Below are 27,051 nucleotides of genomic sequence, written 5' to 3'. Positions count from 1 at the left end.
AGTTAGGGTCCTATAGATGCAAAAAATAAAAAAGACAGTTATGTGAGAAACACAGAGAAAAACAGCTTGTTTTGAGAGGAGCAGAGTAAAAGTAGCAAAGATAAAGGTCCTGAGTGATGGTGCACAAGGCTGCAATGTATTGATTCCCAGCAGCTAATTTTTACAAGTGACTGTGTTAAGACATGGATGTTTATTGGTGGGAAACTCTGAATCAAAGAACTGAGGACTCTAAAACAATTATATGTTGAGAATTTGTTTCACAGCTGATAGATGATAGGAATATGGAATTGGGGTTTCTCATCTTAAATTAGAAGTAGATCACTACAAATAAAAAGGCCCTGATTAGAAGGAACAAACTTGAGGAGATTGGGAATTAAAAGATAAAAAATATATTCAAAGCTGAATTCCACAAACAAAATCACTAAAATGTGTATATCCTTTGATGCAAAGATTTTATTATTTATCCTATTCCCAAGAAAGTCATTGATAAGAAGAATGTCCCCATATATACTAAAATATTTATAGCAACACTTTTTGTGGTAGGAAAGAAGTGTAAACAAGGTAGATACTCATCAATTGCTGGAATGGCTAAACAAACTGTGGTACATGAATGTAATGTAATATTACAATCTAAGAAATGACGTAAGTGATAAATATAGGGCATTATAGAAAGATCTACATTGACTGAATCAGAGTGAAGCAAGTAGAGCCAAGAAAACACTATGACCATAATAATGTAAATGAAAAGAACAACCACAGACCAAAAACTCAAAAGCAAATGTAGCAAAATTTTAAAGATCAAATGTGCTTTCGTGGAGATAAGATATTCACAGGTGTGACATAATGCAGTTGTTTTTCGGCATTTTCAATGTAGTGATCAATAGTGTTGATTTTTTTCCTCTTTAAAAAATATTACGTTTGAAAAGGAATAGCTCTCCAGGATTGGGAGAGGGATGGATACTGGCAATAACTATGATGATGCAAGAAACAGAAGATATCAAGAAAATATTTTTTAGGGGGGGCAGAGCCAAGATGGCGGAGTAGAAACACACACATACGCTAGCTCCAAACCCACAGCCCATAAAATATCTGTAAAAAAGAACTCCCAACAAATTCTGGAGCAGCAGAAGCCACAGAACAACGGAGTGGACGAGATTTCTGTTCCAGAGAGCCTGAAAACCTCTTGCAAAAGGTCCCTCGCACTGCGGACCCGGAGCTGAGCCCAGCCCTGCCTTGGCCACGCAGCGTGGAGAGGAGCAGATCCGAGCAGGCTTCAGGGACAAGAATCTCCAGTGGCCGCGTGGGTCCCTCCACCCAAGGGCCCCAAAGGTTGGTGAGAGGGTCTTCTCGGCTTGCCAAGAGGGGAGTGGGGTGCCCCCATAACGCAGGTCCCCTTGGGAGGCAGCGGCAGCAGACAGGGGCCCCTAAAGCAGGCAGGAGCCCGGATCCTTTGTTGAAGGTCTCTGCATAAATCCCCTGAGGGAACTGGGCCCGTGAGGTGGCTCTGCCCCAACCTGAGCACCTGAACTTGATCTCACACTGAATAGCAGCCCTGCCCCTTCGGAAGCCCTGAGGCTGGGAAGCAGCATTTGAATCTCAGACCCCAAGCACTGGATGGGAGGATCTGGAGGCGAAGTGGGTGTGAAGAGAATATTCAGAAGTCAAGTCACTGGCTGGGAAAATGCCCAGAGAAGGGAAAAAAAATAAGACTATAGAAGGTTACTTTCTTGGTGAACAGGTATTTCCTCCCGTCCTTTCTGATGAGGAAGAACAATGCTTACCATCAGGGAAAAACACAGAAGTCAAGGCTTCTGTATCCCAGCCCACTCAATGGGCTCAGGCCATGGAAGAGCTCAAAAAGGATTTTGAAAATCAAGTTAGAGAGGTGGAGGAAAAACTGGGAAGAGAAATGAGAGACATGCAAGCAAAGCATGAAAAACAAGTAAACACCCTGCTAAAGGAGACCCAAAAAAATGCTGAAGAAAATAACACCTTGAAAAATAGGCTAACTCAATTGGCAAAAGAGGTTCAAAAAGCCAATGAGGAGAAGAATGCTTTCCAAAGCAGAAATTAGCCAAATGGGAGAGGAGGTTCAAAAGCTCACTGAAGAAAATAGTTCTTTCAAGAAAATATTTTTTAAAAAAGAAGCTGCAAGTCAGATGACAACAGAGCTACAAAGCTAATGGAGTTGAGAAGTTACCAAAAATAGAAGAGTACAGTGGAAACAAAGAAAATAGCAGCTGCTTTCAGCTGAGACTAATGCCTAGGGATAGAGAGACTTTAAGGACTGAGGGAAAGGAGAAGAGTGGGAGATCATGTCAGCAAGAGACGAAGAAGGGGGAAGCAAAGACAGCTCGTGCTGAGGGATGGTAATGTCCTCAGCTCTGAGAAAGGGGTCAAGGAAGAGGCTGGAGGATTGACAAGGGAAGAGAGGATTAGGAACAGGTTCTATCAAAACAGGGAGTAAAACAGGGAATCAATTAAGAAAGAATACAAAGAATGCCTTGCTGCAGTGAGATCCCAGTTAAGGTTGCACAGGCTTTGGTGACAGAAAAAGTGTGAGAAAAAGAGGTACAGGATAGAGACTATTAATTATGGTGGACACTGTATGGGAATTGTACAGGGGAGAGCACAGAAAGGATGGAGCACAGAAAGGGTTGGAGTGGAATATTAATGGGTTAAGATTAAAGAAAATGGAGAGGAAAGAATGAGAGAAAATAGCAACAGATTGTTTTTTCATCTAAATGGCTGGTGACTGGTTAGTTTGAAGATAGAGAAAGAAACTAATAAAGGCACAGGAGTAATAGTAAGTAGTAAATGAATCCCAAAACTCAGTCTCCAAAGGTTACTGCAGAGGGAGCTGAGCTGGATTAGACCTCTGTCCACTTTTCCTCCAGGGTAGCTGGTAGAGATAAGATATGGCAAAGATTCTCATCCCTGGCTGATAAATCATTCATTAATCATCAAGTCATTCATCATTCTACTAGGAAGCTTGGAAGGAAGTCTTCAGTGCAATGTTCCAGTGATTTGTCTTTCACTCAGTGCTGTTTAATTTTTTTCCATGACTTAAACAAAAGCTGAGATAGAATGGTTACCAAATATGTGTATATCACAAAACATGAAGCAGTGGCTAATATAATAGATGAAAATCTAAACCCAAAAGTGGTCTTACATTCTAGAACACTGGTTCAAATCTAATAAGAAAAAATTTAATAGTTGTAAGGTCTTACACTTGGACTAAAAAGAAAATAAATTTTACAGGTACAAAATGGGAAAGGCATGCTAGATAGCAGTGCATTTTATGAAGACTAGGATTTCAGAGAATCTACAAGATCAACAATTTGAATTCTGTCTCCAACAATGACTAACTTTGAGATCAAGGACAAGCCACTTAATTTTTACAAGCTTCAGGATTTTCATTTCTGAAAGGGGATAATGATTGTGAGGACCAAACAAGATAATCAATTGTAAAAAATATGTAAAGCAACTTGCAAATATTAGAGTACTATATAAATGCTAATGATTATCATTGTTAGAAAAAGAATATTGCTTCATGTGAGAAAAAATGGCACAACTCCTATGAAACCTTAGATTGTATGTCCAACCAACAAGTATTTACAAAGTGCCTCCTAAATCGCAGACATGACAGCTAGGAAGGACAGAGTATTTTACAACCTCCACACAGACAAGTGCATAATGTGAATAATCTAAGAAAGAGATAGCGTAGGGAAATAAGGGTTAAGAGAGAAGCATCTCTCATTTTCTTCCTTCATCCTTGGCCCCTGGTATTCTTTGCTGTTTCAGAAAACAAGTAGGAAGTCAACCCACAGAAAAATCTCCAGGCTATTTGTTCAGTGAAGAAAAGTAAAATGAAGCAAAAACAGCATTAGAATTCAGAAGACTACAAAACAACATTATCTCATTAACAAAATATGTAAAGAACTTTGCAAAACTTAAAGTGCTATATTAATACTAGCTACTTAATTATTAAGCTCATTTAATAAATGAACACTGTAATTTGGAGGAATTAAGTGACCTGCCTAAGAAAGCATAGCTAAGTAGGTGGCAAAAAGATACTTTTTTAAACAGCATTCTAGACTGTTTCCTGGGTAGACCAGATTGTTCCAGAACCAAAATCCGGTCTCCCAACAATTATAAGAGTACCAACATATCCTATCAGATAAGACCCAGATGACATTTGTAACACAATAATTCTTCTGGGAAAAGGACAAGCAGCAATCTGAATAATCAAAAGCCAATATCTAAATTCCAATATTTTTACTTTCAATAATTATCTGTTACTAATTTATGCTAATCTTTGAGTGAAAAAGAGGTCTCTCACAGGCAAACCAGGATGATATTTAAAGGAAACTAGGAAAATTCTGAACTGAATTCACAACAAGGCTCACTACCAATAGAATGTAAGCTCCTTAAGAATCAAAATTGTCTTCATTTTTATCTTTGTACCCCGATTATTAATGCATTTGAATAGAGATTTAATAAACAATTACTGCATTGTATTGAATCCATTTAAAAAATATAAATTCAAAAGAAAAACTAGGAATGTGTTCTGGTCAGAAGGAGCCATTCAGAGCATTTCAGGACCTAGAAGACAAAGGGAAGTCCCAGACACCACAATGGGAAAGGGTGCCATCTGGCACCTTTGTCACCCACTACTCAGTCCAAGGTCAAAAATCTAGGACAAACTGAGGAGCAGTACTGTGCCAACAAGTGGTATGCTGAGGTCAGGTGCCGTTGTAGGCCCTAGGTGATGCTCCACCAGAAGATCAAGGTCAGAAACAAGCAGCAGTGGTGTGGCTTAGACCCCTAGGAGCAGAGCAGGATCTCAGTTGCAGTTTCCAGCAGGAATTCCAGATCAAAGAGGAGCCTGCAGTTCTATCACTCAAAACCATCAGAGTTTTCCAGCTAGCTGATGCTTACTAAATCTAGTAGCTGTTTACTGTTCTTGAAACCCAAAGTCAAGGAAGAAACTTGCAAATCTTAGAGTAGGGGGTAGTGACCAGAGTATGGTCTGGATCACAACACTTTGGGACGGTGAGCTTCTTGAAGGCAAGGAATATCTGTTGTATCCCAAGAGCTTAGCATAGTGCCTGGAATAGTAGGCAATTAACAAAAATGTTTATTGACTAAATAAAAGCTTACAGGTTCTCAGCCTGAGCTACCCCTGAGGAGATGGAAAATCACAATACTCAATGCCACCAAGAAAATAATCAACAGGGGCAAGCCAGACCTTCCCTCCAGAAGTACACAGAGCCTGGTTGTAACATCAAGTCCAAAGTCAGGAAGCAGCTGGAAAAATGAGCAAAGAAAAAAGAATCTCAGCATACAAATCTATTATGATAACAGGAATGTTCAAAATACAAACCCAGAAGAAGCTAATGACTTCAAAACCTCTAAAATCAAAGCAGGAAAGGAACAGAATTTCTTAGTTCAAAACAGAGTTTTAAATGTTTTTGAAAAAAGATATGAGACTGCTGGAGGGAAAAAAATGACAAAGAAATTAGAGCTAGAGAAGAACTGGAAAGAGATTAACAGTCTGGCACAAGAGGTACAAAACTCTGAACAAGTAACCAACTATCCGAAAATTAGAATGGACGAAAGAGAAGTCAAGGACCTCATGAAACAACAAAAACCACTGAAATAAATTCGAAAGACAAAAACTATAAGAAAATATAAGGTATTTCATAGTAGAATCAATTGAAATAGAAAACATATCAGAGAGAGAAAATGTAAGAATCACTGAACTACCTGAATGCCATGATCAAAAAAACCCCAAAACTTTATGTACAAGAGAAAGGGTAAAAAAATCATTAGAGAAAACTACCCAGATTCATTTATTTGAACCAGAGGGGAAAGAAGAAACAGAAAAAAAAATTTAAAGAACACTTCCTGAAAGAAACCCTCAAAAGAAAATTCTTAGAAATGCTATATACTGCAAGAAATTAAAAAGAAAAGAATTCAAATACCAATAAGCCAGTCAGGATCACTCACAATTTAGCAGCTACTGTTATACAGGAGTAGAGAGCTTAGAATATGACATCCCAGGAGACAATGAACATAGGCTTACTACCAAAAATAACTTACCCAACAAAACTAAGAATAATGCTATGGGTAGGTGGTGGGGGAAATGGACCTTCAATGAAATAGCTAATTCCAAGAATTCCTGATGAAAAGAGTAGAACTATGTAGAAATTCCAAAATTCAAACATAGGAATTATGAGAAACATAAAAAGGCAAACAGAAATAAATAATCATAAGGAACTGAACAAAGATAAAGTGTTAAACACATACAGGGAGAAGATACATGCACCCCCTCTGAACCCTATCATTATTAGAGGGGGGTCTAACTGTGTTTCTCCTTCATTACTGAAGAAGACCAGGCCATCAGAGAAATAATGACATGACTTGCACTTGACTTTGTTTTGAGTGAGGGAGGGCTGTGCAGGTCACCAGCCTCACTTCTCCTGCAGTCATCTGAATCCAGTGACCAGATATTCATCGGGATGACTGGAGATGACCCAGGATGAGGCAATTGGGGTTAAGTGACTTGCCCAAGGTCACACAGTTAGTGAGTGTCAAGTGTCTGGGGGGGTCTAATTAAACAAGGCCTAGAGGTAGTTCTGTTATGTACTGATCTCAAGAATGGAAAGAGAGGAGAAGAGGAATAGGAGTTGTAGATTTCTTTTTTGAGGTAACAAAAAATTGGAATCTGAGGGGGTATCCATTAATTGAAGAGTGGCTGACAAAGTTCTATTACACAAAGGTGATGCTATGCTATTGTGCTAAAAGAAATGATGAAGTGGATAAATCCTGAAAGACATATAAATGGATGAAGAATGAACAGAACCAGGAGAATAAGTTATACAATGACCAACAATATGGTAATCTGTTTATTTGTATATTTTGCTTTTTTTGGGGGGGAGGGATGTTGAAGTAGTGATCAAGGAGTTAGGAAAATGTGGCCTAAAGTTCCACTCTGGATAGTAAAACCCTCAAAAGGCACTTAATTCTCAGTGTTCAGAGGCAATTTTCTAGGATTATAAATCAGAGAACAGATTTTTCAGTAGGGAGTGTTTCCTCACTGGAAGTTCCCTATACCAATGAAATCACAAGTCTACTAAAAAAATATCAATTTAAAATGTATTATAGAATATAGTGACATAACAAACATGACAAATAGGTGAACATCAAGGAAATATTCTGTAATAATTAACTTTATCTTCATTCCATATACAGCTTTACATCTACTTTTCTTCCCCATTAGAATGTTAAGTAACTTGTGAGTAGGAATTTTTTCACTCTTTATACTAGTTGAGAGCACATAGTAAGCACTTAATAAATACATATTAATTAACTGATTGGAATGCTGTAAATTCTTAAGCTTACTTTCCCTTCTTCCTCTCTCCTTCATTTGGGTTCTGTGCCTCTCCATCTAGCACAGTGTCCTTTCCCTGAATATCTTTTAGGGCAGGAGAAAGGGTGCCATATAACAAAATAGCACTGAGCACACTATTGCCCTTCCAGCTTTTTCCTTCCCTTCAGTCTATACATCTTTTTATGAGAAGGCAGGTTAAGCTTTGTGAGCAGACCTTGAAGGTAGGACATCTGTGGAAGAGGAAGGAACTACAAACAGAATTTTTTGATTTCTTTTTATTTTTACATTAATAATAAACACAGTGGAAACAAGTATTTTATTTAAAGGGAAAAAATGCACTGGACTTGGAATCAAAACATTTGAATTTTCAGTGCTTATGTTCAGTTTCTTCAGTGGGATACTCAAATGGTCGACATTTACAAGGGTGTTGTGTGACTTAAATGTGATTAATATGCTGTCCCTGCAGGAGCAGAACCGCTCCACTCCAACAATAAAATGCCCGTTTCCTTGAGTTTAAAGAATTCAGCTAGTCATAAAGGAAAATTTTGTATCAGTATAGACTAATGTCTAAAAAATCATTTGTTCTTAACACTTCTGAGTTATTTGCCTTTTTAAAAGAGTAAACTTCCTTTAGGCTAAACAAATGCCTACTAGATAGAGTTTTTCTACATGTATGGATAAAAAAATGAAGTGAAAAGCTCAGATATCATAGGGTAAAGATACTTTGTTGTATTAAGGTCTATTGGAGAGTTGAATCTTTATCCCAGTATTAGAATCCATAAACTGATAAGGTCAATACAACTTCTAATCTTCTATTTCTAAACACACTATTTTCTAAAATTGCCAATCTCCACCTCCCACCCACCCCCACTGCAATGGTCCTCATGGGAAAGGGGTTCTATATTTTCAAGGGTTGAAGAAGGGCTTGTCCTATGTACTGGTGGTTTGTTAATTGTGCTTAACTTAAGAGTTTGTCCCTAATTATCAAGAGTCTACACTTAATACTATATCCTTTACCCAGGAATAAAGGGTCCAATGAGGAACGACATACTGTATGTTGTGTGAAGGCCAGCCTATGATCTGACAGACATCAGAATGGTGCATTTTTCAAAGTAACTCTCAAAGAACATGTACCATGTCACAAAGGAGTTGCAATACTTTTTTTTGTTTTTGCTGAGAGGACACACAGTTACAAAATGAAAGCTGCTTTAATTAACAGAATATGAAACAAAGTAGCCCAATGCTCCTTAAGAGGCAGCTAGGAAAAGAAAGGGCTGTGGCTGCCATTATATCCTTGAATTAAAGGTTAAGTAAGGCTATAGCCAATTCACCATATCATTTCATGCATGTTATTTTACATGAAAATATATACCTCAGAACAGCTTAACAGTGAAAAGCAAGATGTCAGTAAATTAATATCTCAACAGCTTAAGTTAGACCTATTTTCTGCTGAACAAATCATTAAACAGTGCTTTTATGTAATATGAAGCTTTTTGAAAGTGGTTTAATTTTCATTCAAGCAGCATTACACTATTTTAATCTGTGCTTACTCCTTTAATAACATTTATGAAAAGGGAAAAATGTTACAGGTCAAATAAAAGAATGCTGAACTGTTTGAAATAAACAATTTTTTTCTCAAAGAGCTTGTGGAGAAAACATATTGAAAAAGATTTGAATATGTTTCTATGGTGCCTACTTATGAGAAACTAGTAAACTTTTCAAAAAGTCACATATTAGCTTAACTAACCAGTTCAACTCAACAGAAATTTGCTGAGCACCCATTATGTGGAAGGCACTGTGATAAGCACTGGTAATACAAAGACATACAAAATAGTCCCTGTCTCCCAAAAAATTATATTTAGCAATATAAACAGCTGCTGAATCTTCAATAAGAAAAATTCTTCAACACTTATTTCTTTAGTCTTTCTATTCAATCCTTCTCTAATTATTCAAGTTGCTTTCCCATTCAAATAATACTTCATCTACATTAATCAGATTTTCTCAGTACTGTCGGGGCAAAGCTGCTTCCTTCACCGAACCAATGGGTAAAAATAAGCAATAACTCTCCAAGGAAAGGCAAACCCTGTATCTCAAATCTGCAACAACAAATGAACAACTTAATTGAATCTTGATCCAAGTGAAACATGACGAAGTATTAATTAAGGAAAAAAACCTGGATTTAAGTTTCTAATTCTAGATACTAGTGTACCTACTTATAACCTTAAGAGAGGTTAGATAAGTTTGATTTTCAAGCCACTTTTATGTATTTCTCGTTGTATTTTTTTAAAAATAGGTAAGCTAACATTCTCCATCATATAAGGGGTGACTAAATATTTAACGTTACATTGGTTTAATTTAAGTTGACGTCATGTATGACATTTCTCTCGGTTCAATTACCTACCCATATCCCTCTTATCTTTTGATCCATAGTGTGTTTGCTCAACTGTGGCACATCTTGTTCTGCTTGGTTTATACTGTTTTTTTCCTGTTTTAAAAAAGTTCAAAAGAATTTAATGGTCATAAAAGTAAATATGGTCGCTTTTAGTTTTTAAATAAAGCAAAGCTTTATACAGAGAGCTCTCTGGAAGACTTACCCATATATGGGAGCTCCAAAAAAAATCTATCTTCCTATAGAATATACCAATTACATATAAATCTCTTAGATTGTGTCCTGATTCTATTTTAATTTGAATTTCTGGGTTATAAAATAAACAAAAAACTGAATTCTTGATTTACATCATAAAATAGCAAATAAGTCTTCTCATATTGGAAATATAATATGTCAATAAGACATAAGGAGGAAAATGTGGGACTGGGCTTTTTTGTTAAATATGTATGGCAAATATCAAATGGGTCTGTGTCCCTTCTAGGATCCCCCAAGGCAATATTACAGACTTAAATGTGATTATAAAAATTTACAAGAGAAATCAAGGTATTAAAAGTTGTGTATTATGGTACTTAACAGTTTACCTTCCAGAGCACAGGATTCCCTAAAATTCAAACCTACTCTTAAAAAGATAGCTGAATTTCCTATTCAAATTCATGATGATGAAGAAAGTATTTACAATTCACTGTCCTGTTACTGAAAATGTTAAATTCATTGGTCTTTCATCGTTGTAGGTTTTCTCATAAATTATCAGCTCTTTAAATTTCATTAAAAATTTTTTCTTCATTCTGCCATTTTAGAGATCTGAAATCCTCTAAAATGTTCCTTAAAGACTTTAGCATTTTAAGGTGGTTTAAGAAATAAATTCCATTTCTTCCTGGATATCTTAAGACCTTCTTGGTCAATTCTAAAAGGTAAACAGATAACAATCCATCAATTATAAGCCAGTTTATACTAACTAAATTATGTCTATATATAAGTATTCCCTTAAAGAAACATAATTCTACTGCTAGGCATATTATGACCTAGCATATTTCTATTCTGAAACTATTTGCACATAATTTTACTCAAGACAATTTTTTAAAAAAGGAAAGTCAAAAAAAAAAATCCAGCTAACTTACAAACAATTTCAATGAACACTGTTTCTTATGTTTGAATGAAAACAGTCAAATTCTGGGCTAAATTCTTAAAATAAAGTTGCAATGGTATCTGAAAAATTAAAAGCTTAACGTAATCACATATACATCACAGACAATACTCAAAAGTTGTATTTTTTATAGGAGAGGGATAGGAACCAGACCCAAATTTCAACAACCCAACAACTCCCATGTGTGGAAACTCCCCTCTACTAATGCAGGTCTGTAGCTTTTTCAAATTTTTAGTTTTAGACACTTGCTCAGAGCTAAGTGACTTGGCCCAGATAGCCCAACTAGTGAGTGTTCCAGGTAGGATTCGATGCTCAAGCTTCTGAGCTCCAAGGCTAATACTCCATCAGCCTCCACAGGCCTCCTGCCTCTCTTCTAGATCCCTGAGCGAACCTCTGCTCTCTTATGACATGCATCCTATGAGTACATCTATATACATAAGTTTACAAAGCTCTTCTGCATTTGTTCACAGGTGTAGACACAGATGGCATTCAAAGGTATAGTCATCTCTCATTGTTTCATTTCTACATGTGTTTTGTCTCTTCGAATAGATTTCAGATATGATAAGATCAAGGACATTACCTTACCCTACAACAGGACTAGTGAATTGCTTTGTATACAGAAACCAAGCAAATAACCGAATGAAGACAGACTCCCCATAATCACTATGTTGATATTATAGTAACCGGATTCAATAAATGTTTATTAAGTGCTTACTATGTTAGTTGGGAGGATACATAGATTTAATGGCTCCTCCTTTCTACTAGCTGACATTCTAGTTAAGAAAAATGAACAAATGAACAATAAGCAAAATATAAGGTAAGTTGAGGAGGATGAGGGCACCAGCAACTAAGGGAATTATCAAAAGCTTCACAAAAGAGGTATTACCTGAGCTGATAAAGACTGAAAAAGATCTCCAGAGATGAGGAAGGGTGTATTCCAAACATATGAAGATAGAATGTGAAGTTTTTCTGTTTGGATGGACAGAACTGATGAAAGGAAATAATATAAGAGATATGAACGTTAAGTTAGTACTAAGGCAACAGAAAACCTTGAATGCCAGGCTAAGTAATCTGTATTGTATTATAGCAGCACAAGGAAGCTATTGAAGATTTTTGAACAGGGGAATAATGTGGTCAGAACTGCACATGAAGGCTTAAACAAGGGGAGTGAGCATGTGGTTAAACAAAGCAGAAAGGGAACAAGAGATATCCAATAGGTAGAATCAAAAAGACTTGACAACTCACTCAGAGTGGAGTGTGGCAAAGGAAGGATGGAAAGGTTAAAGGCAGGAAGAGGGAAAAGGAAGGCAGGAAGGCAAGAAGGAAACAGCATTTATTTAGTCTGTACTATGTGCCAGGCACAGTGCTGAGAGCTTTAAAAATATTATTTCGTTCGATCCTGACAACAACCTTTGGGACGTGGGTATTGTTATTATTTGAGCTTTACAGCTGAGGACGCTGAGGTAGCCAGAAGTTAGGTTAGACTTGCCCAGGTTCACACAGCTAGTGAATTCTGGAGGCGAGATTTCAACTAAGGTTTTCCTGAGTCCAAGTCCAGAGATATATCCATTGTGCTACCTACCTGTCTGTATGGTAGGAGCAGGGTATATGTCGTGGAGGCAAAGAGAAAAAGCAAAGATGACTCCGAAGTTCAATTCAATCAAATAAATATTAAATGTAAGGAGACGGGCACTGGAACACACAGACAACAGTTCCCAGGGAGCTTACATTCTAAAAGACAAGTATATGCATATTAATTAAGAGACTTAATAAAGTACTAACAAGTAGAAGGATCCCTTAAAGGAGCGGGTACATGAGCTAAGAACTGAGAGAAGCTAAGAACTCTAAGTGGCAGGCGTGAGGAGGAAACCTATTCCCTAAGTGGGGGACCATCTGTGTAAAGGTGGGATATGCATTCAGAGAACAGCCAAGCAGGCCTGTCTGCCTAGATATAGAGTGCATGAAGCATAGAAATGTGGAATAAGCCTGGAAATAAAGGCTGAAGACAGACTGATGGCCTTAAATGTCATGCTAAGGCATTCATATTTTATCCTAGAGGGAAAAGATTGAACCTTTTCAGGCTAAATAAGCAGTATGATTTAGAAGGAGTATTTTGACAGCGCTGTAGAGGAAGAATTTCCAAATATACACCTAGAAGTTCATCCTAGACATCCAATTAGGTAGCTGATATAATAAGGTCAGGTGAGAGAGGTTAGGATCTGACCTATAGCTGTTAGATAAGAACAATGTTCTCTCAACAGAAATAGGAAAAATTTGTAGGAATTGCAGTTTTAATGGACAATGTACCAGTTCTCTTTTGGGTATGTCAGGAAAGGGATGAGAAATTGATCAATGGGACAAGCTCCTGGAGAAGACAAGAGGGGATGGGAGATGAATGAGCTCAAGACGGATGGTCTCAATTTTCTTTGTTAAGTAGAGGGTAGTTTCCTGCTATTAGAGAGGCATTAGAAGTATAGAGATTTAGAAAAACATGCTAATATTTTCTAATATCTAATATGATAGAGATTATCAACTGGGGAAAAATGAAAGGAAAAAGGGCTGAGTCAAGATTAGGCAAGATAATAAACCTATGGAGTTATCTTGTCAGCACAGTTTCATGACTTCCTCAAGGGGGTATGAGGGAAGACAATAACAAATTTAACAAATTAAATATAAAGTCAAGATTGTAAAGAAAGAAAGTAAGACCAAAACCGGGGTGATGAACTGGAAGAACAGAGCAGCATAGTATAGTATAGATAAAGCATTAGATGGAATTAGAAAGACCAGGATTTTTACTCCACCTCAGACACCTGTTAACTAAATAATCACAGGCAAGTCACTATACCTCAATTTCCTTATTTGTAAAATGAGATTGGATTTCCTTACCTCTATGGTACAATTCCATGTCTAAATTTGTATTCCATGACTTAATAAGATTGAAGAATGGGTTGAAGGAAAGTAAAGAAGGAGAGGCAGAATGATAGATTTTGATCAGGGGGGAAAATTTGGCAGCTGAAATGGCAATTGAAAGATTTTAAGTGTAACTAATGTCAAAGGTACAACTACCTTTGAGGATAAATGAGGTAGAGTTGGATGAAGGTCATGGGAAATGAAGGAGTAGGCCACTGCAATAGAAGGAAATCATATTTAAAATATTAAAATATCTACATGAAAGATATAGTCACCAAAAATGAAGACAAGGGTTTAGACTGTGACCCAAATACTATACTCATTGAGAAAGGAAGAGAAGTAATATAAGAACAATATTACTAGCATCAAACAGCACCTGGACAAAGTAAAAGAAATGAAGAAAAGCTGAAAGGAATTCAAAAGGCTGTTGAGTGACAGGACAGCAATAAGGACCTGGAAGTGACCATGCACACAAAGGAGGGTGACAATGGTGACAATGTCTCCTGACCATGTATCATGGACCAACTAGACCTGGAGATATTGGCAAGGACAAAATTCATTTTCTTTTTCTTCAGTGGTCTCCTACCTAAAACAAGAAGGCTGAGTGAACTAGATGACCTTTAAATTTTTCATTTATAATCCTATGAAAAGGAATTTGTTAACAATTAAATAGTAGTCACCAAAGGGGAAGTCAGGTGAGGAATGGGACTGAAGCAGGTTGGTACTCGGTTGGATAGAGATGAGAATACATAGGGAGATACCAAGAGAGTGAGATTCCTATGCAAGGAGAGAGAATAAGAGGAGGAAATGAAGATCGTTTTTTAAAAAATTTCATTGACAAAAGTACAATTACTATCTCAGAGTCTAATTTACTTCTATTAGCAATCTGACAAATTATTATTCATTATTACAACCACTCTGCATTTTATAGAAGTCTTCCCTCAAGAATATCTTTATATAATTACAATCACAGTGTCCAAGGAGGTACAACAAAAGCAACAGCGCTCTGTTCACTTTACACACCTAAAACTGACTTACCAAGAATTCTCTGAACATGATGTAATCTGAGAAACTCACACTAGAATCCCTACTTCCCAATTTTTTCCTAACGGGAAGAAAAATAGTAAAGACTTGCAAATTCCCTTGTGATTTATTTTCATGTGCTTTCTAATTATGTGCCCTGATAAAAAAAGTTGACTTCTCTACATGTTGATTCTTCTGGATATTTATCCAAACTTTACTACAATTCCTTCATAATTATTTGCAGTTCCCATTTCAAAAGTTTCAGAAAAGATCCCACATTTCAATCTACAATTTTATCAGTTTTTTAAGAGTTGAGATGAATAATTTTTTTCCTCATAACAGTCTTAAATTCCTAATTGGTTAATTAATTCCTTTTCAAAAAAATGTCCTAAACCATAATTGATACTCTGTTCTGCTGAACTACCTCTATAAAAATATTGCTTTATCCCTTCTGCTAAAAGTATAGGTAATTTCTTGCCTTCCTCCTTCTAACTTTCTCCCCAATGCCTCATGAAATCATTAAATCCTTACTTTACTATCACACACAGTCAAATCACGATCTGCTTGACATTCAATCTTTTGTACTTACTTCACTTGATTACTTTTCTCCCAAGTCCCAGAGTCTTAAAACATTTGTAATATCCTCCCTTGATAAAACCCTATTTCTCTGACATGCTACTCTTTCTTCATTCTATTGTACTACCTTCTCAGCCCTGATTCTTTTTCCTGCTCCTTTTATATAGCTTCCTACCACCTTTTTGAAATACATTTCTCTTTTTCTTTTAAATTCATTATTCTGTAAAGTCTTCATATATGCATTCATTATGTCTACCTTCAAATGGAAATATTTTCATCAGTCATGAGTGAATGAAGAAGCAGGATTTCAAGAATCCTTGAATAACTTTTCAAACGCTGTATTCATTTATGAGGCAATATAATAAAAAGCAAATACAGAAGGTCAAAAAGTGATGTGCTGGGCAATAAAAAGAAGAATTTTTACTTATGTATAATTAGTATCATTCAAAAACTGCAAAGAAAAAAGTAGGAATTATTTCCCATTTATTATTTTCTAACTATGATATATACAGAACTTGCAATATGCAAAGTATTACCTTAATCGGTCCCATTCAAATACATGGTATATTTACAGTACAATCTGAAAGATCCAACTATCATGTCCATTTCTCACAATTCATAAAATGGATAATTAAATTTTAACTTCAAAGGGAGGTTGTAAGACTCTAAGGAGATAATGTATGTTGAAATGCTTTGAAAAGTATTAAGCAATATGCAAATATGAGAGAAATTAGAATTCTACAGAGTAATTTCCAAAATTCGAATGTTTCCACACATGTAATAGTCCTATCAATTATCTTTCTGAAAGCGTAGCTTTCTTTCTAGAACAGGCCATTCTAAAGAATGACATATAAAACCCATGCAAGATATTAGTTTACAGTCTTGATTTTATTTTATTCCCTTTTATATCTTTATATTTTGGGGCATATATTTGGGCATATTCAAGCAGTACATAACTTGAAATGTAACATGTCATACAAAAGAGTATTTAACCATAAGCATAACTGTAGCATAATTCTTTATTTCTAACCCACAGCACAAATAAAATTATCAAATACCTATAAAATATATGTCTCTTTCAAATCTTTCAACCAATATGAAAAGTCTCCAAGTTGATCTTCAGTTACTTAGCATCTTCCCAAAGTAGAATTATGTTTTTTCTATTACTATCTTGAAAGAGAAAGAAAAATACCTACTTGTATCTGCCTGGCTTCCCACACTGATGTATCTGTCATTGCCAGGAAGGGCTGTTTGATAGTAAGTTGTTTCTTCTTGCTGAGGTGTCTTGGCATTCTTTGCAGTAAGGAAAGCCACAGCTAACTCCAAGTTTCCATTGCTATCCTTTAAATATTAAGAAAGAAAATCATAGTTTTAATTAAAAGGCTAGTCTTTCTCTTTTTCTCTCTTTCTGTGTGTGTGTGCGCGCATATGTATTTATTAATAGTAAATTAGTGGATTGTTATCTGATAACTAGATTTGTCCCACTATAGCTAGTAATTAAAAATAGTGGGCCTAATCTTTAATGTTTTTAAAGCATATAGGGCAGTATAAAAATTAGATGATTTTTATTTTTTTTTTAATTATCAAGCTTAATTTTTCCCCTATTTTCTTTCTTCATCCACCAAAAAAAAAAAAAGAAAGAAATGCTGAATTCATGCATCACATAAGCACTGTCAAGCAAACCATATTCCCACACCAGTTACATCCAAAAATGTGCTTCTTGTTCTGCATGGCTCTGTCATAAGGCAGGCAGTATTCTTTTTAAACAGTCCACTGGAATCAAGGTTTATCATATAGTTTGGAGCTGTGAAACTCAAACTCTAGCCACATGCCTACAGCCTTCTAAACTGAGTATACCCAAACCAGATTAAAATGTAATTGGGAAATGTTTAACAAAATAAATAAAAACAATATAATATAGATAATGTTAATTTGTGATTTTTTTGAATCAATATATGACTGAAGGGATTTGTTTCTATTTGAGTTTGACACCACTGATCTAGATGATCAGAGTTCTTAAGACTTAAAATTGTTTACTTTTATAATGCTAATATTATTGTATAAATTGTTCTTCTGGTTCTACTCACTGTACTCTGCATCAGTTCATGTAAGTCTTTCCACATCTCTTTGAAACATTCTTTTTTTTCTTCTTACAACATAGTAGTACTCCTTTCACAAATTGTGGAATGTGAAATGGGCACTCTCTTAGTTCGCCACCACAAAAAGAGCTTCTATAAATATTTTTATACAATTGATACTTGTTCCTCTTTATCGGATATCATTTGGGTATAGGTCCAGCAATGGTATGGTTGGGTCAAAGCACATGTTAAAGGGCAACTTTTGTCTCGTCATTCAAAACTTCTTTCCAAAATTGGTGGACATGTTCAAAAATCTATCAATTATGTATAATGTACCTGTTTTCGCACAGCCCTTCCGATATTTGTCTTTTTATTTTTCTATCATCTTCGTCAATTGAATAGGATAAGGTGGGACCTCAAAATTGTTTTAATCTGTACTGTTCTGATTTTTGATGACTTAGAACATTTTTTCATATGTTTATAAAATACCTTTGAGAACTACCTGTTCTTAATCCTAGATGAGTGGGATAGACAGTGAAGACTCCTCAGATTGTAATTTTTCTCCCAGGGGTGAGGTAAGGCCTAAAGGCTCAAGGTTACAATATTTTTAGAATAGAATAGTTCCATATAAGGATATAAAACTGTGTAGTGTATTAGGGTCTCAATGATTGGACAAAACTTACATAATTCCTCGATGTCTTCATTTCAAAAGGGATTGGTTAGATTTCGTGTCTAGAATGTAAGACCATATTCTCAGCTAATGAGGATAATGGTCAGTGGGGGGAGGAGGGACTTGCGTTAGGGTCTATATAAATCACTGTCCTGTTCTTTGTCTTCGGCTTTCCTACTCCTACAGGTGAGCCCCACTTCTCAAGAATCGAATAAATCACTTTTCTGTCATCACTTTGAGAGGCCTCTGAGTAATTGATTTATGTAGGGACCTGAGCCATCCCACACATAGACCATTTATCAACTGGAGAACGGACATTATTCTTAAAAATTTGAATCAGGTCTTATTTATCTAGAAAATGAGACCTTCATCAAGAGAAACTTGCTAAAAGACTTTTTTTCTTATCTGTTCTCTCCTAATCTTAATTGTATTTGGTCTGTACAAAAACTTTTTTACGCATTTATTGACAGAATTATATGATTTTGTTGTCTTTGTAATTAATATGGTTAACAAAGTTTATATCTTTCCAATATTATCCTAACCCTGCCTTCCTCATATAAATTCTACCTGGTAATGAAGTATAATCTTTGTGATATGTCACTGTAGACTCTATTCTAATATTTTATTTTAAATTTTTACATGAATGTTCAATAAGGAATTGGTCAACAATTTCTTTTTCTGTTGAGATTCTCTCTGGCTTAGGTATCAAGACTATATTTATGTAACAGAAGGAATCTGGAAGCATCTGCATTTTTCTTTTTACTATTTTTGCTAACAGTTTATATAATATTGGAATTAATTGTTCTTTGAATGTTTGACAGAATTCATTTGTGAGTTTATGAGTCTAGAGGTGTTTTCCTTTGGGAGTTCATTTATAAATTCTTCAATTTCTTTTTCTGAGATGGGGTTGGCTAAATTCTCCATTTCTTGATCTATTAATCTGGGTATTTTTAATGTTTGTAAATATTAATTTACTTGGTTGTCAATTTTATTGGCAAAGTTGGGCAAAATATTTTCTAATAATATCAATTATTTCATCTCCATTTGTTGTAAATTCATCTTTTTCTTTTTGTATTGGTAATTTGGTTTCCTTCTATTTTCAATTAGTGAATGATTTGCCTATTTTTTTTGAATAACTAGTTTTATTAATTCAATTTATTTTTTTGCTTCCAATTTTGTTAATCTCTTCCTTGTTTTTTCAGGACCTCTTTTCATGTTTAACTGAGGAGGTTTAAAATTTGTTGGTTTCTAATTATTTTAGTTATATAACCAATCCATCAATCTGCCCACACTTTCTTTTGTTGATTAAAGTGTTAAGAAATATAAATTTTCCCATAAAGAATGTTTTAATTGCATCCCAAAAATTTTGGTATGTTGCCTCACTGTTATCATTATCATTAATAAAATTATTTAGCATTTCTATGGTTTGTTTTTAAACTTACCGTTTCATCAGGATAAAGTTATTTAGTCTCTAGTTGATTGCTGACCCTTACCTCCCCACCATGGCCTTTATTTAATATAATTTTTATCGAAATGTGGTCAGGTCAGTAAAAGATATGTTTACTAAATCTGCTTTTGAGCATCTGTTTGTAAAGTTATTACATCTCGCTTAATATCTGGTCAGTTTTTGTAAAGGTGGTAAAGTGAATGGAGAAATGGGCCTGGAGTGTGGAAAAGCAGAATTGAAATATAGTTTAAATCATACTAGCTGTGTGACCCCAAGCTAGTCACGTATAACCTCTATTTGCCTCATTTTCCTTGTCTATAAAATAGGAACAATACTCCCAGGGTTGTTGTGAAGGTCAAATAAGATTATAAAGTCCTTAGCACAGAGCCTAGCATTTAGTAAGGGCTAGATAAATCTTAGTTACTTAGTGGTGGTAGTAGTAGTAGTGGTGGTAGTAGTAGTAGTAGTAGTAGTAGTAGTAGTAGTAGTAGTAGTAGTAACAATAATATCATTATTATTGGAATCCAATAACCACCAGAGTATAGTCATAACTAATGTGCCTAAAATTCAATTCATGTCATTAGTTTCTTATTTAATTTTTTGTTAGATTTGTCTAAGGCTGAATGGGGCACAACAAGTAGTCTTGCAGCACTGTAATTTTATTTCTTATTTCAGTAAGTAAAAAAAAACCCACTTCTTTTTCTGTTTATCTTTTAAGCTAAGTCTATTTTTGCTTTTACCTTATATCAAATCAGTGAAATGGCTATATCACTATTTTTGTGTTCAGATGAGGTATGACAGATTTGGCTTCAAATCCATGTTTTAACTGTGTGTCTTTGTTTCATACGTGTTTCCTGTAAGCAAAATACAGTTGGGTTCTGCTTTTGCATTGTTATTCTTTTCTGTTTTATGGATAAGTTTATCCCATTCACTTTCAGTTAGGTGAGTGTATTTCCTTTCATCCTAGTCTCTGGTACTTTTTCTTCTTTTTACTTACTTTTAACCCCCTTTTCACCATGTCCTCTCTAAGTTTAGGGCTTATTTTACTTATGACTAATTCCCGCTGAAACAAGGCAGGGATGAGGACAAACTGCATTTTAGACATAGGGGAAACAAAGGCAGAGAAATGGGGGACTGAATGCTGAATGGAGGGCATACCCAGAAAGCCAGTATGACTGGACTGGTTGGTGAGCACATGAAGTGAAGTAATATGAGGAAAGACAGGAGGCCTACTACAATAATTCAATTAAGAGGTAATGAGGGCTTCAATCAGTGTGGAAGCAATATGAGAGGAAAATAAAGGACAAATATTTTGCAGAGAAGAATCAACAACACTAACTGTATGAAGAAAAGAGGAGTCAAGGATGACTCCTAGGTATGAATGGAATTAAAGCGTTGCCCCTCAACAGAACTGGATAAATCTGGAAAAGAGATGGACTTGGCCCTTTTGTTCTTCAAGTGCAACCCTTTATTAAATCCAAACTTTAAAGTCCTATGAAGTTTGGATTCAGTCAGAGGGCCACACTTAAGGTCCTAGAGGGCTGCATATGGCCTCAAAGTCACAGGTTGACCACCCCTGTTCTAAAAGATGGGGTGTAGATTCACTTTGACCTGCTTCCTAATAGCATGGCCCACAATTATGATGAATGAAATTCAGAGTGACTTTTTCATACATTCTGCATGACTACTTCAAGGTATATAATTAGTCACCCACAATGAGAGAATACTATGAAGCCATTGTTGCAAATTATAAATGGATAATATTCACTGGCTAGATTCAAAAATGAGCTTAAATCTTAACATAAACTAAATTCAGGAGATATATAATCTGAATGCTACTAACTTCAAAGTGCCATCAAAAAATTCAATTGTTTAAGGTGCAGACAATAAATTTTACTTCCCATCACTGAAAATGTGACTCCTAAGCCTGTTCCTGTATGTCTTTAAGATTAAAAATTAACCAACTGTTAATGATTTTGAGAAGTTACAGAAGTTCTACCTTAATATTTGTAGCTGACTCACAAAAAGTGAAATAAAAATTAAAATAAAATTTTGCTCACATGGCTTACTCAATAGAAAAACTAAACAAAAGCTAACAGGATTTCATTTTCCTTGAGAAACTCTGAAAAGTACATTAACAAAATCTACCATGGAGAAAAAACTCAGGAGAATGACATAAGCATAAACAATTAAGATGATGGAGAACTAGAAAGTGACTTCCTAAGTATATAGTTATTGTGCCAATCAACTATGAAATCTATCAACACAAAGATGAAAGTAGGAATTATTACTGATTCCATTCATCAAAATTTATCATTAAATTTCCATACATTTCAAGATCTCCACAGAAATTTTCCAAATATTATATTCTTCAAATAATCAAATGTTAATACTATAGAAAAGGAAGTACTAAATCATTTCCACATAGGGAAACTGAGTTACATTAAAAGTTAGGTAACCTCACTACAACAGAATGAATGTTCTCTGAACATAATGTTACTGCTTTACATAGAAGAAAAACTACTTTTAAATCAGAGACAGGGAAGCTGATCCAATACTACCACGTGGATTCAGCATAGTCCCAATGAGCATGTAGCAAAGGTATAATACTTACATATTTGTGCCTTTTAGTTACAAAAATGCAATACAGTTTTAAGTGTTTTGTAGTAATATCCTAAAATGCCAGAGAAAGAAATGCTGTTCAAGAGAAATCTCTTTTTCAGAGATGTCACTGTTTTCTATGTATGTGTATATTTCTCTATAGGTAGATCTAAGTCTTTCTGAGTTTATCTGTCTAAGAAATCATTTGCTATCAGAAAGCTGGGAAACAATTTTTACAGTTAAGTATCTCTGATAAAGGCTTCATTTCTCAAATATATAGAGAACTGAGTTGAATAGATAAGAATACAAGTCATTTCCCAATTTATAAATGGTCAAAGAATATGAACAGTTCACAGATGAAGAAATCAAAGCTATCGATAGTCATATGAAAAAAGGGTCTAAATCACTACTGATTAGAAAAAAGCAAATTAAAACAATTCTACACTTATCAAACTGGTTAATATGACAGAAAAGGAAAATGCTAAATAGTGGAGAAGACATGGGAAAATTGGAACGCTAATGTATTGTTGGTGGAGTTATGAACTGATCCAACCATTTAGGAGAATAATTTGGAACTATACCCAAAGAGCAATCAAATTGTGCACACCCTTTAATCCAGCAATACCACTACTAGGTCTGTGTCCCAAAAAGATAATAAAAAAAGGAAAAGGACCTACATTTACAAAAATATTTATAGCAGCTCTTTTTGTGGTGGCCAAGAACTGGAAATTGAGGGGATGTCCATCAATTGGGGAATGGCTGAACAACTTGTGGTACATGAATGTAATGAAATAGTATTGTGTTATAAGAAATGATGAGCAGGAGGATTTCAGAAAACCCTGGAAAGACATATGAACTGATGCTGAGTATAGTGAGCAGAACCAGGAGAACACCATACATAGTAACAGTAACACTGTGCAATGATCAACCATGACTGACCTAGCTCTTTGCCGCAATACAATGATCCAAGAAAATTCCAAAACTGCTAAAACCACATCCAGAGAAAAAACTGATAGAGTCTAAATGCAGACCAAAATATACTCTTTTCACTTTTGGGGGCTTTATGAGGTTTTTTTTGCTTTTGTTTTATTTCTGCTTTGACAACATGACTAATATTAGAAGCAGTTTTACATTATTGCACATGTATGTCCTATATAAAATGCTTGCCCTCTTGAGGAGAGGGAGAAGGAAAATCTGGAACTCAAAGTCTTTCAAAAAAATGAATGTTGAAAATTATTTTATATGTAATTTGAAAAAAAATAAAATAGAATTAGTTTGTAAAAAAAAATCGTTTGCTACACATTCCATCTGCCAGCTTTCCTCTTTCTCCATTTCTTTATAACACTACCTAAACAAAATATAGAAAAGCATATTTATTATTTTTAACATTTTTGTGTATTTCCTGCTCTTTATTTAAGAATATTTAAAGTGGAATATTTTACATATGTCTCTCTGCCAACTCCTTATAATTTGTGTATTTCTACTTTATATATGTTTGTTCTTTTTTTTTCTCCTTATGGATTAGCAGAAAACATATTTCCCACACCCTTTTCCTATAGCAATGGATTTTTAGTATAAGAAATTATCTCAAACTAATATTCAGTCAGTCTCATTAGGTTGTAAACAAATCATTTCTTCATCAAAAAGATTCTTTTCTCATCTTAGATTGTATATGTTGAGGATTTATTTTTCCTATTTTAGCATGCTTTAATTCTGGTTTCCTGCAAAGACATGTAGGTAGCTAGAATGAGGACTAGGTATTTGTTTATAAACAAAGTATTTGTGTTACCAGAGTACAGTTCTCATCTCCACTGACACATCGTCCAGGCAAAAAAATGTCAACTTTTCCAAATGTAAGTTGGGACAAGCCACAAACTATTTGGTGAAACAGAATTCATACTACCTTCAAGGCTTGCTGTAGTATCTGTGTATCATTGATGCCCGTGATTTCTCTCAGCTGATTCAAAAATGTTTGCTGGTGCTAGAAAGGAAAAAGAAAGATGGTTCATCATTGGGGAGTTTTCTGAACACTTCAATCACAACAAAATAAACAATGATTAAAAAGATTCAAAATTTACTTTTATTCACAGCATTCCTTTGTAAACATTGGGCATGTTCAAATTCCTTCTATCCTACATACTTTTAGAAGTAACTAAATTCCCACTAATTTTAAGGACAGGTCAATGATATCAAGATGGCTCAAAGTTGAGTGTGGGAACCTAATATGGTATTCATATAACATAGAAATCATTTTAATCTCTCTTAAACATTATATATACATTGCTGATGCCATAATTAAAGTAGTATAAACTAAAATCCAAACAGGTTTGCTCATTTTAAAATACCATCACAGCTCAAAGCCTTTAAAATGACAACAAAATTTCCTATATTTAAATGAAGTATCCTATGTGCTGACAAACTGGAAAGACAAAAATACTTTTACTTTTATAGATACAAATTACTTTCAATTTAATGAAACACATACTTCTTTGTGAAGCTTAGCTTTGTGAAGAATAAACCTGATAGAGCTACGTTCAGTCATTAACAAAATTGCCTAATCCTAAATCATGAGTATTTTCATATCAAAATACAGCTGAACATGTCAGAAAAGTCAAAGACAAAAGATCTAACTTCTTGACTCTAACTGGCTTCAATTTAAAACCTTTAATAATAGAAAAAAACAGACCTTTCCACTTATTCTTTGTCTTTTTTTAAAAAAATTCATTTGTTTATTAAGGTTCCACTGAAAATAAACAAGTTTTGAAACAATGGCCACTAATTATTAGTTTTAATGATATTCATGTTAAGACATAGAGAATATTAGAGGAGTTGAGGCAATGAACTAAGGTACAAATTAATTTGTTTGCTTATATATTAGAGAAAGAGAAGGGGAGAAGAGGAAAGAAAAAGAACTGTCAAAGTAAAATCAATCACAAACAAAATTTGTGATTATTTGCATTCTAGATAAACTAAAAAAAGCACATGCACTATATGCTTTTATTCAGTCTCCCATGCCAACTACTATATATTACAAGCTATCATGTAAAAATAACAATTTTTCAAGTTCTTTTTTAAAGTATCTAAATAGAAAAACAGATTCATTTTCTTAAAACAGTAAAAAATAATAATGAAAATATGATGACATGCTTTTTTACCTAGTACAGTGACTCGGCATGAGAAATTTCAGTCATTCCCTGCCTACCATTAAACAGCTTAACTTCTTATTTTAAGTATATTTCAAACATTGTAATAATCACAGTATATCTGTCTGTCAATGATACAAACTAAAACACAAAACTGTTTGCAAGTTTAAAACATTAGTTGGAAGGAAGACTTTTATAAAAGAGTATAATATCTCTTTTATAAAAGAGTATAATATAAAAGAGTGAATAAATAACATATACTTTTGTTCAGGTAATTTCTAAAGCTCTTTTAAAAAAACTAAATCATTGAACAGCCTACCATCTAAAGAACTTTTTGATCAAAAGATTTTTGTGTTAATAAATTTAAAATTCCTAAATGGAAGAAAGTCATCACCAAAGACAATGAAATTTCTAAAGACAAATAAAGTCCCAATATGAATGACAATAAAGACACTTTTTAAATAGGAAGAAAAAGTATTAAAGACTCTATTGTTGTGTCCATGTAAGGTTTGTGTAATTTTAAATAAAATGTCTATTGACTTGACTGAATTCTATTCTGTCTACAAAATCATTCTTAGTCAAATCTGTGTCCTGTTCATTCAATCACATTACAGGAAAAGATGAAAAAAACTTAGTAAAAAGGGGGTAAGGGAATATAATTCACTTTTTTTCTCATTCCCCTGTGTTTTAGGGGGCAGCATGGTGAAATGTAATTGTGGACCATAAGGTCCATGGCATTTTCTTGGAAAAGATAACAGAAGTGGTTTGCCATTTCCTTCTCCAGATTAAGGCAAACAAAGGTTAAATGTTTTTACCCAGGGTCAAACAGCTAGTAAATGTGTCCAAATCCAGATTTGACCTCAGATCTTCCTGATTCCAAGCCCAGTCTCCATGCACAGATTCATCTAGCTGCCCTTTTTTAGTCAGAGAAACTGGGTTCAAATCCCAGCTCTACTTCTGACAGAGTAAGTCATTTAGCCCCTCTGGACCTCAGTTTCCTAAATCTAAGATGAGATGTTAAGTTGGATATCTTCTAAGACCCCATCCAGATCTAAGTCTATAAGCCCAAACAATCAGTACACTTGTAATAATATTGTTTCCTTTATAAAAAAAAATGCTAAGTCAATCAAGAAGCATCTATTTATTGAGCGCTTACTCTATGATAGGGATCCAAAGAAAGGCAAAGTCAGTCCCTTTTCTAAAGAAGTTTATATTCTAAGGAGGGAAATACACATACACACACACACATATAATATATACACACACAAGATATATACAGAATAAATGAAACATACTCTCAGAGGGAAGGTATTAGTAATGGGGGAGAACAGAAAAATTTTGTTGCAGATGGTGAGATCTGAACAAAGTCTTAAAGAAAGACAGGAAGCAGAGGTAAGGTGGGGATTGTCACCAGCAAGGAACAGCAAGTAGCCCAGTGTAGCTAGATAGGAGAGTGCCCAAAAGAAAGTGAAGTGGAAGGACTGTAAAAGTAGAAAGATAAGAAGTGGCCAAGTTGTGTAGGGCTTTAAGTGCTTGGAAGAATAGGAAGCCCCTAGACTTTACTGAATAGAAGTAACAGATTTGCCCTTTAAAAAAAGTCATTTTGGGGGCAGCGAGGTGGTGCAGTAGATAGAGGACCCACCCTGGTGTCAAGAGGACCTGAGTTGCAATCCA

At 34.9% G+C, this 27,051-nt stretch overlaps 1 protein-coding gene across 8 annotated transcripts in view; it reads right to left on the bottom strand.

The window, feature by feature from the left end:
- The window catches only part of USP25 (ubiquitin specific peptidase 25), a 199,094-nt gene that overhangs the window by 141,464 nt on the left and 30,579 nt on the right, over positions 1–27,051 (bottom strand). For 4 of the 8 annotated variants that reach the window (XM_072614727.1, XM_072614730.1, XM_072614729.1 and 1 more), the window contains exons 2-4: positions 24,138–24,215; positions 16,635–16,779; positions 9,798–9,881 (exon numbers count right to left, since the gene is read on the bottom strand). In XM_072614727.1, coding sequence (XP_072470828.1) covers positions 9,798–9,881; positions 16,635–16,779; positions 24,138–24,215 — 307 coding nt within the window. The remainder of the gene's footprint in view (positions 1–9,797; positions 9,882–16,634; positions 16,780–24,137; positions 24,216–27,051) is intronic. The other 4 variants (XM_072614728.1, XM_072614734.1, XM_072614731.1 and 1 more) reach the window with 1 other exon arrangement.

The sequence above is a fragment of the Notamacropus eugenii genome, chromosome 5 (assembly GCF_028372415.1).
Source record: "Notamacropus eugenii isolate mMacEug1 chromosome 5, mMacEug1.pri_v2, whole genome shotgun sequence".
Classification (NCBI taxonomy): Eukaryota; Metazoa; Chordata; class Mammalia; order Diprotodontia; family Macropodidae; genus Notamacropus; species Notamacropus eugenii.
This window is presented reverse-complemented; position numbering and strand designations above follow the sequence as displayed.